Raw genomic sequence first — 20,655 nt, 5'->3', positions numbered from 1 at the left:
CTGTCACTCTTTCCCCTTTCTCTTTCCCTCTATGCCAGCGATGGTAGCTGAACTAGTGAAGAGGACAAAATAATTTTTGTTAGTAAGCAAGAGAATTTTGTTTCAATATATGCCTTCGGCATCGACTCAAACCCATGTGATATATGTATAATGTTAGCATGCAAGATAATAAATTGCACATCAACATACACATATGTCGCATCTTCTCATAATTAATTCGCATGTTAACATACCGGTACTTATTTGGTATGTTAACAAGACACATGTCAACACATATGCCTGTTGAATCTTCCTTGAATTAGATGTTAAAATAATTGCGTAACAAATTAGATTTTCTAAAGGGATTGGTAACTTGCATGTCAGTATAATTACTTTGCATGTAGGCATAATTATCTTAAACTTTCAAAAAAATGACACTAAAATGTAAGTTTAAACGTTTTCCTACTTTTCACATAATTATGTATTTTAACCAAACAAAACATATAATCATTTGTTCATAAACAGATATCATTTTTGGTACACCTATAAAAGCAAAGATTGGTTTGAAATGTTATATAGAAATAAAAACAACACGAAATACACTTGTCAAGTTCTTTCTTTTGTGGGTTTCCTTTAGATCAAATTTTATTACGATGTGTAACATACAAATAATGAAATAATTTAAGCAGGTCTGGTAATACAATTAAATTAGCCACAATGAACAAAATAGCTATCCCTACAGATCCCACATACAATGCTTGTGGTCTGTTATCTTGCGCAGAAATTTTACTTCTTCTGTAGATAGATGTTGTTTTCTTAGAAATTGTTAAATTCTGCACGATAACAGCTAATCTGGCGAGGAGTTCTGATTCCGTTAATGTGGTGTTATGTTTTTTGACACATGTACATGGACAAGGAGACACGATTGTATTTGAAGCTGTCGTTGTAGACATTAAATTTTGTGTCGATGTCATTGTAGACATTTGTTCCGATGTCGTTGTAGGAACTTGTGTCCAGGTGGTTGACCTCGTATCGGTCGATGTAGTTGTGGATATTTCAGTTGCTGTCTTCACGCCTGCTGTTGTTCTCATTGTGGTTGTTGACATCACCGCTGTGGACAATGACGTCACTGAATTCAAAGACATGACTTCTTGTGATAAGAATAATTGATCAGATAATACCGTTATTATAATAACTGAAAATCCATTAAAAACAAAAAACAAAAAACCCTCTCCATTCTATCTCAATTTAGTAAGCAATTGTGATAATTTGAGTTAATAATTTATAATCACCTTCACAGCCAAGGACATCAAAGCGAAGACTGCAGTAATCATGACAGTCCGTGGGATAGAGTCGTAGATAGCGAGCATTTACTTCAAATGGAAGGTCATTCCTCACTAAACTTGTAGAGTCACTATTTGCGTGGAATTCCTAAAAACAATGTCTATCAATTCATTATTTTTATTAGATAATAATGAATGGAAATCCCCATTCATAATAGGAAAATTACCTCTCTCTCTCTCTCAGAGTTATTAAATAAATATTTGAAATAACAAAAATGACTTAAAATCGTCTAGGAACTTTATGAAATCTTTGTATGATAACAGGGATATTTTTGACAACTTAACGAGCTCTATGATAAACGTGATGACTTTAACTTTTCTATTGTCATCTTCCCATACTTTTGCAGCACCTTCATCAACTGCATACGGAGTTTGTATAGCTCAATTGATTCGATGCGCAAGTGTATGCTGTACGTTTGAACAATTTCTAAAACAAGGTATATTATTGACAATCAAATTGATTAAACAAGAATATCAGCAGTCTCGTTTAAAGTCATCATTTGGTAAGTTCTACGGTCGATACAATGACCTTGTCAGCAAATACAATTTATCATTGAGTCATACGCTGGCTGACGTTTTTCATACTTATCGTTACTCTATTATTTTTGCACTGAATTGACGATGGATTTTTCCGTTATTTCTCGGTCATGACAAGGTCCACAGGAGCACACGGCGGTTGTGACCGGTCGGCAGGGGATGCACACTACTCCATGGCACCTGCTCCCACCTATGATATTTTGGATGCCCGTGCTTGTTCTGCTCCAATTTTGTATTGTTTAATGGACATTTGAGCTTGAATACTGTTCGTAATCTCCATAGATTTCATTTCAAGAACACCCAATACATATTGATAGTGATATTGATATGGAAACATCCTCCGGTAGTTGAAATTAGACGTTGAAAAAGCATGTTCCATATGGGTAGAAAAGGGACAGGTTAAATGATTAAAACTTAGCATTAAAATAAATGGGAAAAATTCATCTTATGAAGAACAGGTTGCAATAGTGAATGAAGAGTAGGTTGATTCTATTGGGCATCTTCTAACTTATGAGAACGTAGTTTTAAAGTAAGATTGCTATACATTTTAAGAGTAGCTTTTAAAAGACCTTGAACACTTGTTTTTGAATGGAAAAAGCAAACGTTTTGTAATGTTTACTGGTATATCATGACAGTATGACATTAAAATTTTAACTTTTATTTTTACAGATCACTAATTAGTTTTCAAAGGTGAAATATTGGATTCAATCAAGTATCATAAAAAAAATCAATACATACCTTTGTTTAAACAGCTGTTACGAGTTAAAGGAAATTGAAAAAAATTAATTATTTTATTCAAATAGCTTGTCAAGAAGTGATCCGTTGTTTTAGTTTATTGTAAATACGTATAAGTTTGAATTTTATTGTAATGCCACATTGATTCAACGAAATTCGGTGGGTAGGCGTTAGAAGTATTCGGTTAAGACTCTGTATGGGTTTTTAAAAAATGCAAATCTGATACACTGCGTCAGATTGTCCCTTTGTTTTATTAAACATATGGAGATAACGAACAGTATTCAAGATCAAAAGTCCAATAAAAATACAGAGCAAAGAATTAGTATTAAAATTATTATTATGGAATTAGTATTAAAATTATTATTAAAAGCGTCAGTCTGCATTTGACTCAATGATGAATGTATTAAGTGACAAGGACATTGTATCGACCATAGAACTTAGGAAATGATGACTTTAAACTACTGTACTTGCATTCTTGTTTGATCAACTTGTTTGTCAGGACTTAAACTCCTTTAAGATACTATTCATACGTAGAGCATGATCTTGTGTATCGAATCAACTGAGGGATGCAAACTCCGTATGCAGATGATGAAGGTATATTGCTGCATAAGTAAGGGAAGTTGACGATTGAAAAGTTAAAGTCATCAAGTTATCATAGAGCTTGGTTGTCAAATTACCATTCACGTATTTTTTAAGTAAATTTTTAAAGTTAATATCCAAATATGAAACATGTGTGTCAGATTCTGTGGTATGTTTTATTTCAAGCTCATCGGGATATATCATATCGACAGAAAAATGGATATAACTATTTGTTAATTAAAATTTCGTCGTCGATTTATCTTTATATCGAGTTAAAGGCAACAGCAAGTGTTTACCTCTTTTCACGTATAAGATTTTGAACAAATTCTGCTTCATATGAATACAAAAATAGGTCCGCTAATATCGGGGCGCAATTAGTATCCATATGAATTCCAATAAATGTTGGAAGACATAATATTCAATAAGTACATAGATATTGTCAATCAAAAACTAAAGCATCTTTTAAGGTAGGACACAATAGATAGGCCAAAATTTTCCTCAAATTCAATTTTTCTGAAACTTTGATATTTTGTTCTAGGATACAAAATCTTTCTTTATATATGATAGTAAAGAAATTCAACCACATATTTTTTGCCCACATAGTCTGAATTATAGCCTATCAGACCCCTGTAAGAAGATTGTGAAATCAGACATTCTACTTAAGAATGGGCCTTATTTTAGAATTATCAATTGATCTATTGCAAATTTGTGTAATTATTTTAGTAAAGATAACCTTTTTGTTACTTTAAATCAGTAAGTCATATTGATACTGGAAAATTTGAGTAAAATAATAAGTAAAAATCGAGCATACGTAGCGTCGGAATTCACATGTAATATGAAAATGTGTGATTCAATTTTTACAAAAAATCAACAGAATGATTCAAATGGGTCCTAGAATAAAATATGTAAAAATAAAGAAAATTGAACCTGTGGTTTCAGATACTTTGGCGATCAAAAAATTTTCAAAAGCAAAAAAAAAACTAAAAGATTCAGTATATGACGTCACAATATTTGACCTTTGACCTCTTGACATGACCTTTACCTTTGTAGTACATAAAAAATGGAGACTCCTTATATGTGTGTCCAAATATCAGCCCTCTTCTATATATGGAACAAAAGTTACACTGCATTTTATAACAGAGTGTTATATGCTTGTTTATTGCACTTAGATAGCGTAAACATATTTCAAAATGTAAGCTCTCAAGTGACCAAATATAGGATTCCCTGATTTTTTCACAAAATGTGACGCAAATATGCCAAAACTTATTATTTTTCTTCCAGGGATCATTTATTGTTGTCAATATAGTAATATTATTCTTTTTTCTCCAGTACTTTTTAAGAAATGGGTTAAAATAGAATCCACGGGTGTTTTGTCCTAACTTAATACCAACTTCAGAGTACTTTCATTAAGTAAGATTACCCTTTGTTCCTACTCTACTCTCGGATTCGGATAATGATTAGAACAAACTTGAATTTACACTGTGTACATTAACTTCAGCTTTTACATAAAATACCTTATCTGGCTCAATTGTCCTTGAAGAAATGTGTTTTTAAGGTTACACTTGAATTTTAATTACTTATTTTTGACAGATGGACGGAATTAACCGAAGAACAGCGATTAAGATCTAGATGTGATCAGAAACCTCCCTTGAGCTTTCAATCAGTTGAGCAAAAAGGTTAAATAAATATAGGTACATTTTAATATAAGAATCAATATACATGTAAATGATGAGAACAATGAATAGTGCAAAATAATCATTGAAAAACAAATTTAAAAAACGATTTTTAGCTGCACGGTTCCGTGTATTATTGCGGAAAAAGTTTTATTTAAACATACGATCCCCCAAGAAATGGACATCAAAGACATTTGAATAAATTATTGATCACCGGGGTATAAAGCGACAAGATGAATAATTTATATTAAGAAAATTTAAATGTGTTTTAAATGTTTCCTAATGTTTTGATACATGTTTATTATCATCGACTACATCCATTTCAATTTTAGTTCCAATTGATTTTTTTCCAAGAAGACTAAAACTATGTATAACAAAAATGAATAAATCCTGTGTTTGCGTTTTTAGCTCACCTGAGCCGAAGGCTCAAGTGAGCTTTTCTGATCAAAATTTGTCCGTCGTCTGTCGTCGTTGGCGTCGTCGGTGTCGGCGTCGTAAACTTTTCACATTTTCATCTTCTTCTCAAGAACCACTGGGCCAATTTCAACCAAACTTGCCACAAAGTATCCTTAGGTAAAGGGAATTCAAGTTTGTTCAAATGAAGGGCCACACCCTCTTCCAAGGGGAGATAATGATGAATTAGTGAAAAATTAATGGCATTTTAAAAAAATCTTCTTCTCAAGAACCACTGGGCCAAGAAAGATAAAACTCGTATGAAAGCATTCTCAGGTAGTGTAGATTCAAGTTTGTTCAAATCATGACCCCCGGGGGTAGGGTGGGGCCATAATTGCTGACCAAAGTTTTACATAGGAGTATATAGGGAAGATCTTTAAAATTCTTCTTCTCAAGAACCACTGGGCCAGGAAAGATGAAACTCATGTGGAAGCATCCTCAGATAGTGTAGATTCAAGTTTATTCAAATCATGACCCCCGGGGGTAGGGTGGGGCCACATTAGCTGACCAAAATTTTACATAGGAATATAAAGGGAAAATATTTACTAATCTTCTTCTCAAGAATCACTGGGCCAGGAAAGATGAAACTCATGTGGAAGTATCCTCAGGTGGTGTAGATTCGAGTTTGTTCAAATCATGACCCCGGGGGGTAGGGTGGGGTCACAATGGCCGACCAAATTTTTACATAGGAGTATATGGGGAAAATCTTTAAAAATCTTCTTCTGAAGTACCACTGGGCCAGGAAAGATGAAACTCTGATGTGGAAGCATCCTCAAGTTGTGTAGATTCAAGTTTGTTCAAATCATGACCCCCGGGGATAGGATGGGGCCACAATGGCTGACCAAAGTTTAACATAGGAGTATATAGGGAAAATCTTTAAAAATCTTCTTCTCAAGAACCACTAGGCCAGGAAAGATAAAACTTATGTGGAAGCATCCTTAGATAAAGTAGATTCAAGTTTGTTCAAATCATGACCCCCGGGGGTAGGGTGGGGTCACAATGGCCGACCAAATTTTTACATAGGAGTATATGGGGAAAATCTTTAAAAATCTTCTTCTGAAGTACCACTGGGCCAGGAAAGATGAAACTCTGATGTGGAAGCATCCTCAAGTTGTGTAGATTCAAGTTTGTTCAAATCATGACCCCCGGGGATAGGATGGGGCCACAATGGCTGACCAAAGTTTAACATAGGAGTATATAGGGAAAATCTTTAAAAATCTTCTTCTCAAGAACCACTGGGCCAGGAAAGATAAAACTTATGTGGAAGCATCCTTAGATAAAGTAGATTCAAGTTTGTTCAAATCATGACCCCCGGGGGTAGGATGGGGCCACAATGGCTGAGCAAAGTTTTACATAGGACTTGAAAGGGAAATCTTTAAAGATCGTCTTCGCAAATACTTCAAAGCCATGATCATTGATATTTTGATGGAATCGTTCTCAAGTAGTGTTGATTCTAGTTTGTTCAAATTATGACCCCCAGGGGTAGGGTGGGGTCACAATGGGGGATCCAAGATTTACATTAAATATATATTTTAAAAAATCTTCTTCTCTAGAATAGCAAAGCCATGATTAGTGATACTAGTATTTATATGGAAGCATTTACGGGTAGTGTAGAATTAAGTTTGTTCAAATCCTGATTTAAATTTATTTAAATCATGGCCCTTTTGGGTAGGGAGGGAAACAATGGGGAATCAAATTCAAATTTTTATGAAGTTATATATAGGAAGAAAATGTTTTTGAAATATCTTTTTATCAAGAACAGCAAAGTCATATGCTATATTAATATGAAAGCATTCCCAAGTAGTATTAAATTCAACACCCCCCTTTCTGAGTTGTGCTTTTTCCTAGCCGATTTGCTCAGGTGAGCGATGTGGCCCCTGGGTCTCTTGTTTTCATAAATAAAATGTGTCTTTCAAATTGTTTGAAAAAATCCTCATGAAAATGATTTTTCTCAAACTTGCATCAGATATACGTCATTTTTCTATTGTTTTTCCTTAAAATACCGCCTTTTGCATTTATTGATATATATATTTTTATATAAATATTCCAGTTCCGTTTTCCCAAATGTATCAAATATGTCATCCTTAAAGAATTGTATGTTTGCTCTCGTCCGACCTAGAAAATGACCCTACTCAAAACTTTTTTTACATTCCAGAATGCGATTTTTTTCTCTTACCCCGTCAACAAACATATGAACAAACATGTTAAAATTGATTGGAAAAAAAGATTTTCCAAAGTTTCTTCTGGGTCAATGCTTTCACCCTGAATACTGTATTCATTACAAAAAAAAGCAAAAAAAAAAAAAAAAATAAAAAATAAAACATAAAAAAAAAATGAAAAAAAAATAAAAACAACCTCTGGAAATTTCAGAGTTGGGATCAACTGCAAAGGATGATTAAGCATCCCATGTCGACCGGTCACACCCCCTGAAGCTCATGCATTGTTTATCCTTATATATTTAGAATAATGCTTCTCTGCCCTTGCCCTATTCAGAGTAATAAATATTGGGGCAATAGGTATGTGGGAAAATATTTTTCCAGAAAAATTTAACATTTTTGATTACGGTATACTAGAAATAAAAAAAAATATCGCATCCTGAAGAAGGTTTTTAGTCGTGCCATTTTAATCTGTCGGTCGGGAGAGGGCAAACAAACAATTTTATAAGGATGGATTTTTAATACATTCTGGAAAATGGAACTTACATAATTAACAAAAAAGAAAGACAATAGAAAAATGTTGGAGATTTGAGGCAATTTTGAAAGAAATACTTTTCATCTTACTGCAGAGTTATTTGTCAATTACGTTGTATTAAAAGTCACATTTTATTTTTGTAAAAAACAAAAACAAAGCAAAACACACCTCCTCCCCCCCCCCCCCAAAAAAAAATTCAAACGCAATCAAAAGTTTTATTCGCGTCTTCATATGAGTGAAAAATTCTGAAGAGAGACGTTAAACAACATAAAATTTCAATAAATAATTCATTTCGTTGTTTTTATAATCAATAATTTATTCAAATGTCTTTGATATCCAATTTTAGGGGAACCGTATGTTCGAATAAAACTTTTTCCTAATCAATACTCAGAACGGTGCTGCTAAAAATCATTATTTTTTTTCTGAATTCTTGTTTTCAATTATTTATTCGTACTTGTTTGTTGTTCCCTCTTTTATATTGATTTTTATAATATGACGAACTTATACTTATAAACCTTTTTAGCTCAATTGAAATCTCTAGTAAAAATAGTAAGTCAAAATAATTTCCCAAATATCATATTTACAAATATTCAAGAATTGTTTTTTTTAAATCTTATTATCAGATGTGAATACTTTAAAATTCCAAGATACTTTAAAAAAAAACTGAAATCACAATAGCATCAAAACATACGACTTTTCAACTTTATATACAACCATTCCCAATGATAAATGAAAGTCCGCACTTTTTTAAATATCATTGAGAGCTGTTTTTTCCCCAAAAAAAATGAAACTCGTAAATTTACTTTGCCATTGGTCATTTGCAAAATTATTTCGTTAAAAACATTCTGAGTGTACATTATTATTATTATTATATTAAATAGATGCTCGAGTTTCTGATTGACAGTATCTAGACTACGTAGTTTTGTAAGACCAGACATACTAGTATTCGCCCCGACATTAGCAGACTATTTGCTCGAGTTTCTGATTGACAATATTTATGTTGTTCTATGGTTGATACAATGACTTTGTCAGCAAATACTACATGTGTTTTTATCATTAAGTCAAATGCTGACTGGCGTTTTTAATACAAATTGTTAGGCTATTGTTTACACATTGAATTGTCGAGGTCATCTCCGTTATTTTCCGATCAAGACAAGGAGCACAATGCAGGTGTGACCGGTCAGCAGGGAATGCTCACTCTTCTATGACACCTGATCCCACCTGGCTTTGATGTTTTGAAGGTCTTGGACTTCTGAACTTGAATACTGTTCATTGTCTCTATGTATTTTTCTTGACCGTGATTTGGCATGCTGCCAGACTTTTATTTGATGTTATTATCAAATATTTAATTTAGTACACTTCGTCATACTGGATAGAATATCTCTATTCGATATTTATTTCAAATATCTGATGTATTTTACTTCTTCGGAATAAGATAGAGATGTCTGTATATAGTATTATTCCTTTTGATGTGGAATGTATTTTATAAGGGCTGTTTTTTCTCCTTCATTTCCTCTTGAACATGCTTTACTATGCTGTTTGATCTTCATTTTATGCCTTTATCCAATATTTCATTTGTTAATTAAGCTTTGTAGAATACTTTTACTTGATGTTTATTAACATCAACTGATTTATTCTAATCCTTGTTTAGGTTTTCCAGGTCTGGGACAATGCAAGCCGCTATCCATCCATTAGCTCCTACTGTTTTACGAAGCTACATGGTCCGTTTGTCACTACATGATCTTGTCAATGTGACGTCGGGATAATGTGTTCTAGGAATGTTGGAATTTGTTATATAGATTATTTTGATTAATATAAGCAGGACAACTAGATTTACTCATCAACGTTTCGTACAACCCCGGTATCTCAGTCGGTATACAACTTGATCCGTGATCGGAGAATTGTGGTTGGAAAATTTGAAAAAGAATTTAAAGCCAAGGCTTCGTATCACGACAGGCGTTGTCACCATTCTCAATAACCATGAGTGCCGAGTAGAGTTTAAACTTTGAAGCCCATCACCGGTGCATGATGACGTCTTTCTATGAGTGAAAAATTCTCGAATGAGATGTAAAAACATGCAATTTATCAATCCATCCATCAAAGTCTCACTAGTTATTCGAAAGCATTATTACACTTGACTCTTCTTGACATAAAAGTCGTTCTTTCGTGTGATATGATGTAACTTTCTAATGCGAATTTGTTTGTTTGTTTGTTTGTTGTTTAACGTCCCTCTCGAGATTTTTTTTACTTATATGAAGACGCCAACCCTTGCCGTTGGATAGCTGCATTTTTTAAAAACTATACTCATCACTCAGTGACATGCACTAAGGTATCTTTTTCGTGCCAGCATTTTTTGCGACACTGGACCTCGATGTATACGGTCTTATCCGAAGGACCGGTCTCCATGTCTTACAGTGGGCGTCGAACTCACAATGAAAATATCAGCTCCTTACTCCACGACTATGGAGCAGACGCTCTACCACTGTGCCACAAGTAGGATTTTTGTTACCGAGCACGCTGACTGACGTTTTACGTACTAATTGTTAGTCAATTATTTATACACTGAATTGAAGACGTATTTTCCCGTTATTTCCGGATCATGACAAGGAACACACGGCGGGTATGTCCGGTTGGCAGGGGATGCTCACTCCTCCATGGCACCTGATCCCATCTCTGATTTTTTAGAGGTCCGTGTTGGCTCTGCTCCTGTCTTGTATTGTTTTATGGACTTTGATATTGAATATTGTTCGTTATCTCCATATCCTTCATTCACTTAAAGTAACCTTCTGGGGTATTTTTGAGAGTTATGTCAAAATCTCTGATATGACCCAAATATGCTGATTATCTGCATTATGAACAATGATAGAAAAATACGTCAAATCAAGTTTTAGTAACAAACTTAATAATAAGGGTATTTTATAAACGCCGTAGTGCCAAACAATACTAGTATATTATGGAATTCTCAAGACATGAGGAGTAACACACGGACAGACAGACAAACACCGTGTAAATTGATACATAACTATCACTCGTCTCTGCAAATGACACTAAATATGGAACAGACTTAAAAGACAAAATGAACTTTTCTTGGCATAAGTTTATGAAAAGATGACGAGAATTTTATTTGACCCAGAGTGGACATTAAAATATATAAATGGTATTTTTGACGTACATTAGAAGAGCCATATTGCACTACTGTCCAGGTAGAGGCCGTGTTGCTGTATTTGACTTGGTATTTCTTCACCCATTCCATTAACCCACCCATTCCTTTTGTCAGCACAGCTCTTATCGACATTTCTCTTCCGAAATCTACCTGTGAAACAAACATTTATTGATATTATTCTCTCAGCATTTTGAATTGTAAGCAATATCAATGTAAAAGGTGTTATAATGAATAGTGAAATCGAAGAAATCAATAAACAATACAAGTATGTTTAGAGGGCATAAAACCAAGGACCCCTGGAAATTGGTGAGATCAGGGAGTACAAATCCCTTGTTCACCTTTCATATACTTCTCTAAGAATCGATCAAGGATAATTTTTCCATTCAATACAGGGGTCTCTTTGCAGATGCGACCAGTCGACCGGAGATATTGTTTCCAGATTTTTTTTTTGTTTGCCTTTTTCGGTATCTTCACTTTTTACATTTATTCAGACTGAACATTAATGCAGAATTAAAGTAATCAAAACTTTCACATAGAATTTTCATTTAATATGTCCGAAAAAAACATGTACCTGTATCCAAGGATTGGCCTGTGATACCTGCGGACTCCATCCTTGTGCATTAGACAATCGGGCTTTTAGGGCGGGGTACTTGTAGCTGTAGATACTTGATGCTGTAAGTTTATCGTCTGTTACATTCTTTACTAAATAGCTGTCACATGCATGGACTAAAAAAATAATGAAGATATTTATTGACGAAAACGAATCAAGGGCAAACCTAACATAATAATCTACAATAACATATGATTTAACTTAATGCAGATTAGAATAACCCACAAATCGACTGCGCTAGGTGTTAACATTTCCAGACTTATTTGTTTCTCAACAGTATACTATAAATATGATTTTTAAACCAAGAAAGGCAACTGACATATAACTTCATGTTACAGGAATTTCAACAAACTCATTTAAAATTAACATTCAAATTCTGTTTTTTGTTTTGTATTGTTTCAATTGCAAAAAAAAAACTTTACATGGCCTGGATATCAAGTATCTGAAACATAATCCTCCATCGTGTTCATGCTCTTCTTCACCCTATTACTATAGTTCTGCTGGACACCTTATTACAGTTGACGTAAAATAGGAAATAATGAAGACCTTAGATCACTTATTTTAGGTCCTAAATATAGGGAGCCCCAATCCTTCAACTGGCGTCTGAATTTCATAAATATTATGGATTCTGTTGAAGATTACGCCAGACGATAGGCCAGATATGAAAAAGAAGACGTTGACACTTAGTCAGAATGGATTAAATGTATCTGGTACATGCTAAAATCACGTATCAACAGAGTGAGGGGCAATATGAAAACCATCTATCCATCTGTATTCAATAATCTAGAAATGAAAAAAGAATTAGATAAATTACATGATCAGTACATACTGGTCCCTGCCGACAAAACGGTTAACAACAATGTCTTCGTTTGTAAGGCTCATTATATAAATTGTATTTAGAAGAACTTGGATTTAATGCTACAAGTGGTAATCCAACTTATACTCATAGTTCCCTTTCTAAGAAAGACATTCTTCAAAATCATACGAGGGCTGTTCAATAAATAATGTCCTGAACTGTATGACATACAATACAGATATCATATGACATTAAGCTTGACTTTTTCGCATTATTGAATCTTTAATGAATTTATAACAATTTATGTGACCACTTTTCATCACATAGTTTCATTGTGAGAAGCTAGAAAACAAGGCCTATTCGAGACACTGCCTTAGAAATGAATGGTAAAGAATCAGTAAACAAGAGTGAAATTAAACACTTCATAAAAAGTTCTGTAAAACTCGTTAGGAATCAAAAAAATATTCACTGAAATATGTAAAATTTACGGCAACCAATGTATGTTTTATTGACAAATAAGCAGGTATTTCAATGATAAAAAAAAATTATATAATGGGCATCAAAAATGGTACCGTCCTTGTCAACAAAAATTATAACAACTAATGTACCGTTTGCCAAATTTCAACAAATAATCACTGAAGTTGTAAGATTGACTTTAAAACACATAGCAGATTTGATAGACATCACTTCGGGAGTAGTTTACACTGTTTTAAAGAAACGTTTGACAGTTAAAAAGCTTAGTACTCAAAGGGCACCATATGTTTTGAAATTGAAAATGTTTTAATTGTAGTTATCCGCGTTTGTTTGAAATTCAAGCAGATAATGAAACTTTAAAATAGAATTTACAATAAGATGTACTTGACAAAAACAGGATAGGTCTAAGAAGAGCAAAGAATTGCAAGAGCACAAAGACAGAGTTATATGCAATTTTCTTAAATATTAGTGGTCTTGTTGTACAAATTCGTATTCAGGAAGGCAGTTTAATTTCTGGAAGGGTCTAAAAAGCAAATCTTTTGCAAAAAAAAATCGAAAGGTTAATGAGGACCCAGAATCAGGAACCCACTACATTAAACTTCTTAATGACAGCATCCAAACTCGCACGCCCTGAAGAGTTTAGGAGTTTTTGGGATAAAAAGAAAGTTATTTTTTTCACATTAACAATATTCGCCAGATTTTTCGATTTTTGACTTGTTTCATTTTCCAAAATTGAAAAAAAAACGCCTTTCAGAAGGAAGAAAGGAGTCTAGGAAATTATAAAATCTGCCATTTTCCAGTATACTTATACCAAAATGAGTTCTAAAATCAGAAATTGGATTAAAAAAATTTACGTTCATGTGTTTTAATTAAAAGAGAATATAAAGTTAAACCATTAAGACTAAATCATTGAAAAGCGTCTTTTGCTTCTTTCCGAGCACCGAGGACATTATTTATTGAACAGCCCTCGTATGTCAGTTTTGAATATTTTTAATATCCAGAGGAATCAAAATAATTTTGACCTACCGTATATATTTTGGATTCCGAACCTTCATAAGAATCCTTACAAACAAAGATACATTGCAGGTTCCAGTAAATGTTCAATCAAGCCTCTTTCTTTACTCTTCACTAAGATATTGACAGTAGTGAAGTGAAGGAAAAACTTCAAGAGTACTATGCAACAATATATTCAAGCAGCGGTGTAAATCAGATATGGATACTCAAAAATTCCAAAGAACTTTTGGACCATTTGAAATCACAAGATTTTACCAAATTCAACAGCTTAAAAACTTAGTACGACTTTTCAACTTTATACACAACCATTCCCCACGACAAATTAAAGTCCGGGCTTTTTTTATACCATTGACAGCTGCTTTTTCAATAAAAATGGAACTCGTAAATTTACTTACTTGGTCATTTGCAAAATTATTTTGTGAAAAAAATTCTGATTGCACACACAAGTAATCTGAAGATGACATCAAAAAGATGCTTCAGTTTTTGATTGACAATATCTATGTGGTTTTTGGAGACCAGGTCTTCCAACAGTCTATTGAAATTTGCATGGTTACCAATTGCTCTTAGTTATTAGCAGACCTATTTTCGTATTCATATTAAGCAGAATTTGTGCAAAATCTTATGCATGAAAAGAAGAAAACACTTGCTGTGGCCTTCTACTCAACATTTATAGATATATCGACGACGTATTGTCAATTAACAATGGTAATTTCCATTCCTATGTCGAAACGATATATCCTGGTGAGCTTGAGATAAAAGATACCAAAGAGTCTGACACATCTGTTTCATACTTTGATATTTTACTTGAAAAGACGTTAATGGTAATCTAAAAAAACCAACTCTATGATAAACGTGATGACTCTAACTTTTCAATCGCCAACTTATGCCGCAATATACCATCATCACCTGTGTATATATATATATATATATATATATATATATATATATATATATATATATATATATATATATATATATATATATATATATATATATATATATATATATATATATATATATACACGGCGTTTATATATCTCAGTTGATTCGATACGCAAGAGCATGCTCTACGTATGAACAATTTCTAAAACGAGGTAAATTATTGACAAACAAGTTGATGAAACAAGAATATCAGCAGTCTCGTTTAAAGTCATCATTTCGTAAATTCTTTGCTCGATACAATGACATTGTCAGCAAATACGATTTATCATTGAGTCAAATGCTGACTGATGTTTTTCATACTAATTAAGGTCTTCCGTTTCCAACGGAAGACTTTATTGTTTTCGTTCGGTTTCTTTTTCCCTATTATTATTATTATTTTTTTTTTCTTACCGATTTTTGTGCACGCCAGTTCTCGGAAACGGCTCGGTCGATTTTCACGAAACTTTCAGATCTGATAGATATTGGTCTGAACCTTATTGGAAAATTTTTATAAGTACGTCGTCACTTCTGGTCGTGAGATATGGACGATTTACTGATTTTAAGAGGGTCAGCTTGTCCCGGCAATCACTAAAAAACGAATGAAGATATTGACTTGGGATTTTCAGTGAAGGTAGAGGAAGGATTGCTAAATTGCTTTTTTGAGTCTATATCTTTCCAGCGCAAAAGGCGTTGAAGCTCGCCTGAGCTCGTTATAATTATTATTTTTCTGACCATCAAATTTTGTGCACGTGATTTCTCGAAGACAACTGGAGATTTTTATGAAATTTGCAGGAACAATGTGTTCCTATCTGCAGTTATTATATCCTAGAGATTTTTTGGAAATTCCTTTCTGGTGCCAAGTTACGGACAATTTTCTGATTTTAAATTGACATTTTGTTCGCGGATAATCTAAAGAACGGTAAAAGATATCACTGTGAAACTTTCAGGGATTATAGATCGTGATAAGTACTATCCAAGACGCGATCTTTTGTACGTCGTCTCTACTTCCTGTCGTAACGGCATGCAAAGAAAAAAAGTCAAATTTTTAAACTTTTTTGTTTTTCAATATTTTCAAATTATATTTGTATGGTTGATATATACATTTCTCATTAGGCTGAATATATAATTTGTTTGTAAATTGATGAATTCGAACTCGAGATATTAACATTCAAAAGTCTGAAGCGTGATCTTAATGGCGGCGGTCTCTGTCAATTCCGACATTTCGCAATAGGGGTTTACAGAGGCAGCCGAGCGTTTGCTTGAACGAAAGTAACATAAGGAACAATGAAATGTGTAGGGATACTTGGATTGTCACGTCGTAGGTTCGTTGCAATTCGCTGTCAAACTACATTTCTTATCCAAGGTCTACTTACAAGTCTTCTTTAATTGGTTTTGGTTGTTTCTTAAAGTAGAAATAGAAAAGAATTAATGTGCAAATGAAGTACAATATCTATATCTTCTGTTTTGCATCACGGTAACACATAGCTTAAATCATAGTTATAATTAATAGTTTTTCAAGAATGTAGTAAGTAAAAAACGTGACCACTGTTTTCTAATGCACACTTGTGTCATATTAAATCAATAGAAAGGACAACTGTTACAATAAGAAAATATTTTATTTTTAAAGATAACAATTTTTCAAAGACCGTTTAATTCACCTATATAAACATTTTATTTTCTTAATGCAAGTTATTGAACATAATGGAATCTTATTTTTTTGACCCTCGTAGGGCGATCGAGGCATTTTTTTTCGGTGAAACATACCACCTTTTTCATGAAAGTGTAAGTAATCGGAATAGTCAACTTTCGTGATTGAAAATTGAAAAATTAACCATTCATAGTTGTTTCACTGCTTTAGTGTTATTTGCCTATATACGATTGATTGATTGATTGTATACTGTTTAACGTACCTCTCCAGAATCTTTCACTGATATGGAGACGGCACCATTGCCGGTGAAGGGCTGCAAATTTGGGCCTATGCTCGGCACTCAGGGCCATTGAGCAGGGAGGGATCTTTATCCTGCCACACCTGCTGTGACACGGGGCCTCGGTCTATACCGTCTCATCCGAAGGACCATGAACATTCCAAGAGAAATTTGCTAAGATTTACTCGTTGCGTTTGGCGCGAAATTATGAATAGTGACCCTTCTTTCATAGTTCCAAGACAGATTAACTGTTGCAGAATTATATGTACATACAAGTGAAGGAAGAGTAGTTGTTCAAATAGCGTAATCGATAAGAGTATTGGATTTTCACGCTAGTGACCCGTTTCAATTACCAGTGTGTCCAAAATATGTTTAATCCATTTTCAGCTCGATTTTATGGGTTATTTTTCGGAATCGGACGGAAGACCTACTCGTTGCTCGCAACGAGATCGTTTCTAGTTGTTAGTCCATTTTTTATACACTGAATTGACGTCCGATTTTTCCGTTATTTCCCGATCATGACAAGGATCACATGGCGGGTGTGACCGGTCAGCAGGGTATGCTCACTCCCCATGGCACTCTATCCCACCTCTGATGTTTTAGTGGTCCGGAAGTATGGCCTTAGACTTAAGTACCCCCAGGGATGTACGAAAGTTTTATAGGTATTGTCATTGAGAAACTATTGTAGAGTTTTAATCTTTTAAACTAGACAGATGATGTTGTAGATAAGCACAAAATATTTGATATACGAATTTGGTAATAATTTACATGACAAAAAAATATTTCTTTTGTATACCCAGCTTCTGAATCACAAACGATAGAATTACAACAAATAAGTCACGCGAGGTGAACTCCAAACAGACAATGTGTGCATTTTATAAATAATAAAATTTGAAGATTTTACTTTTTCCTCCAAAAAAATAATTTAAACGAAGCAAATTTCAATCAGTAAAATATAATGGTTTGCTCTTAAATTTGGATAATCAAGGCGTTTATGTTTACTGATTTCGATATATAATATTATATTCATATCGGATTCGTCGGATTTTCCTTTTTTGCGGGGGAGATGGGGTGAATTTGTTTTATTTGGTTTAGATATTTTTGTTCCTTACACTTGCTTCCAAAAATACTCGTTCAATTCTAATTTAATTATATGTTTGAAATACAAAGATGATTCTTCACTGTTCAGCTAACAGTCACGAGATATACATGACTAAATAAATGTAGGAGATACGTTACTTGAAGCAAAAAAGTGCATTTCTAGATACTAGTATATCCATTTGCTGCAAAAATAATTTTCATTACAACATGTACAAAATTCAAAATTAAAGTATCTTACCTTTTTCGGGCGTAGAATTTCCAACAGTCATCCAGATAAGTAAATGTAACGTGGAACGCAGCATGACAGAATTCTCATAGGTGGTTTTAGTTATATTATTCACGCCAGACGCCTTTGGGTGTAGAAGGTAGTTCTATATAGACTCATTATATGTCACCAACGGATGAGCGAAAATCAATGTGAAACGGCGTCATCAGTAATGTATTATTTTACATTATGCAAACAGACCCCTCACGAGATCTGAAATCTCCATATATAAATATATTTTACGATTTTAATGCATTGGATTTTCTAATAATTTGAATTTGATTTTAATGTTTATGCACAATGGGTTTGTGACAAATTGCATGACATTATTTGCATTATTTCTTATAAAACATTTAATTGCATTGTTTCAAACAATGGGTAAACCATGTTTTTCATCATGAACCTCTGTTGTATTCACCTGTCACTTCAGCAAATCATATTGATTACTTCTCGTACACGTTGCATTCAAATTCTACATTTTATATCTTTTATATGAAAAGAAAAAAAAAAGGAAAAAGATACTGCGAGTAAAAACATATTAATATAGGAGTTAATCATAAGAAATACAAAGGCTTTTTTACGGTACTTGCGCATTTTGTTTGATTCTCTCAAACTCCTTTATCGACTTTACCGTCTTATCCTTGACTTTTTAATGAGATCTTGTCTCAAGAGAAGTTCATTTCATTCTATGTATTGTAAAAAAGGGGAAGGATTCCTTTTATTTATATAAGGTCGTGTACTTTAATTTATATGAGGTTCATTCCGACATAATCCTCATTGTGATGTGTTCAGATCTTTGTACAGTGACCATTAGAATTTCGGAGCGTAGCGAATTAGATCTGATTTTTATCAGATCGGAAAAACGTAAGCCAAAATACGACCTAATGATAGGTCATATTTGCTAACAAGGTCCTTGTAACGACCATAGAATTTATGCCGATTTTCTGTTTATAAACAAGCCTGTTGAAATCCCTGTAACATCAACTTATCTGAAAGCAGCCCGTGTCGTCTTAAAAGTTGTCCAGTTTTTGACGAGCATATATCAACAGTTCTTTAACATAAAAATATTTTTTCATTTTTAGTACATTTACTTTTGTTTTTAATGTAACACCTAGCTGTATACTTTCGAAAATACTTCATTTAGACATTAAATATTTCAGTTTTAAATTGAAATTGAAACCCCTTGAAAAAATATACAGGGTTTGCAATGGCAGGTTATACCCGTTTGATATGTTTAACATTTTTTTCTTTCTCCTTTTTGATTGTTTCATCCCAGCACAAACTAACAAGAGTAGTTACCGTTTTCACCACTTCAATTGTGAAATCTGCCTTTGATATCAACTCCTCTGGGTTGTAGTAAATGACAAAAAAATTGAAAATATTATCAATGATAATGATTTAGGATAGTCAGGGTTGGCAATTATTGCCTGTAGAATTCCGTCTTGATTGTTAGAACTTCGACACTGAATCAATGTAAAAGAAAAGAACATTTTGATAATTTGTATTGATAATTGAGAAAAATTGTTTATTGAATTTTGGGCAACAACGATCCGTGTATTAATGAGAGAGACTGTCAATAAAACATAAGTTTTTTGGAAATCGAGCACCAAGCACCCAAAACTTGTTTGTTTAAATTCTCCATTATTAGAAGAAGATAAAAAATAGTTTTATATACAATTATAAAATTGTTCAAGTTTTTCAAGAATGTCTTAAAAAATATTTTTAAGTCGTAACGTCATTTTTTTTTTCAATCGGTATCTTTCAAGAACCTGCAAGTCTTCCCTTACTCATTGTCATTCATTCACTGAGTACACCTTCCGTAGATTACAGTATACGAGGAGAATTGTGAATTAAAAAAAACTAGGGACAGCCGTTCCATGTGGATGTAATGACAATGTCGATAGTGTTGGAAATCTTTCCAGTGATCGAGCCCACAGTGTAACCATGTTAATTACGAGGGCTGTTCAATAAATAATGTCCTGAGGTGTATGACATACAATACAGATACCATATAACATTAAGCTTGACTTTCTCTCATCATTAAATCTTTAATGAATTTATAACAGTTTATGTTACCACTTTTCATCATATAGTTTCATTGTGAGAAGCTGGAAAACAAGGGCTATTCGAGACACTGCATTATAAATGAATGGTAAAGAATCAGAAAACCAGAGTGAAAATAAAAGCTTCATTAAAGCTTTCTGTAAAACTTGTTAAAAATCCCAAAGAAATATTCACTGAAATATGTGACATTTACAGCACCCAATGCCTGTTTTATAGACAAATGAGCAGGTGGATTTCAATGATAAAAAAATATATAGTAATGGGAATCAAAAATGGGTACCGTCCTTACCAACAAAAAAATATAACAACTTATTTTCTGTTTGCCGAATTTC

General features: G+C 33.3%; 1 protein-coding gene across 1 annotated transcript; it reads right to left on the bottom strand.

Moving 5' to 3' along the window:
• Positions 1 to 617: 617 nt before the first annotated feature.
• Positions 618 to 18,343, bottom strand: LOC134279732 (contactin-associated protein 1-like). The gene is made up of 5 exons (XM_062762148.1): positions 18,233 to 18,343; positions 11,725 to 11,879; positions 11,163 to 11,303; positions 1,272 to 1,410; positions 618 to 1,108 (listed from the first exon to the last, which is right to left on the bottom strand). The coding sequence occupies exons 1-5, from the start codon at positions 18,294 to 18,296 to the stop codon at positions 618 to 620; spliced, it is 990 nt and encodes a 329-aa protein (XP_062618132.1). The 5' UTR covers positions 18,297 to 18,343.
• Positions 18,344 to 20,655: the final 2,312 nt, after the last annotated feature.

The sequence above is a fragment of the Saccostrea cucullata genome, unplaced genomic scaffold (assembly GCF_032062105.1).
Source record: "Saccostrea cucullata isolate Sc308-1 unplaced genomic scaffold, CSIRO_AGI_Scuc_v1 ctg6046, whole genome shotgun sequence".
Taxonomy (NCBI): domain Eukaryota; kingdom Metazoa; phylum Mollusca; class Bivalvia; order Ostreida; family Ostreidae; genus Saccostrea; species Saccostrea cuccullata.
This window is presented reverse-complemented; position numbering and strand designations above follow the sequence as displayed.

What these genes read in the sequence shown, in the direction of transcription:
- LOC134279732 (XM_062762148.1), bottom strand. Translation starts at nt 18,296, where the DNA reads ATGCTGCGTTCCACGTTACATTTACTTATCTGGATGACTGTTGGAAAT. An exon ending in AAATTCTACGCCCGAAAAAG is followed by an intron (nt 11,880 to 18,232) that starts GTAAGATACTTT and finishes TTATTTTTTTAG; the next exon opens with TCCATGCATGTGACAGCTAT. An exon ending in TGCAATATGGCTCTTCTAAT is followed by an intron (nt 1,411 to 11,162) that starts GTACGTCAAAAA and finishes CATTGTTTTTAG; the next exon opens with GAATTCCACGCAAATAGTGA.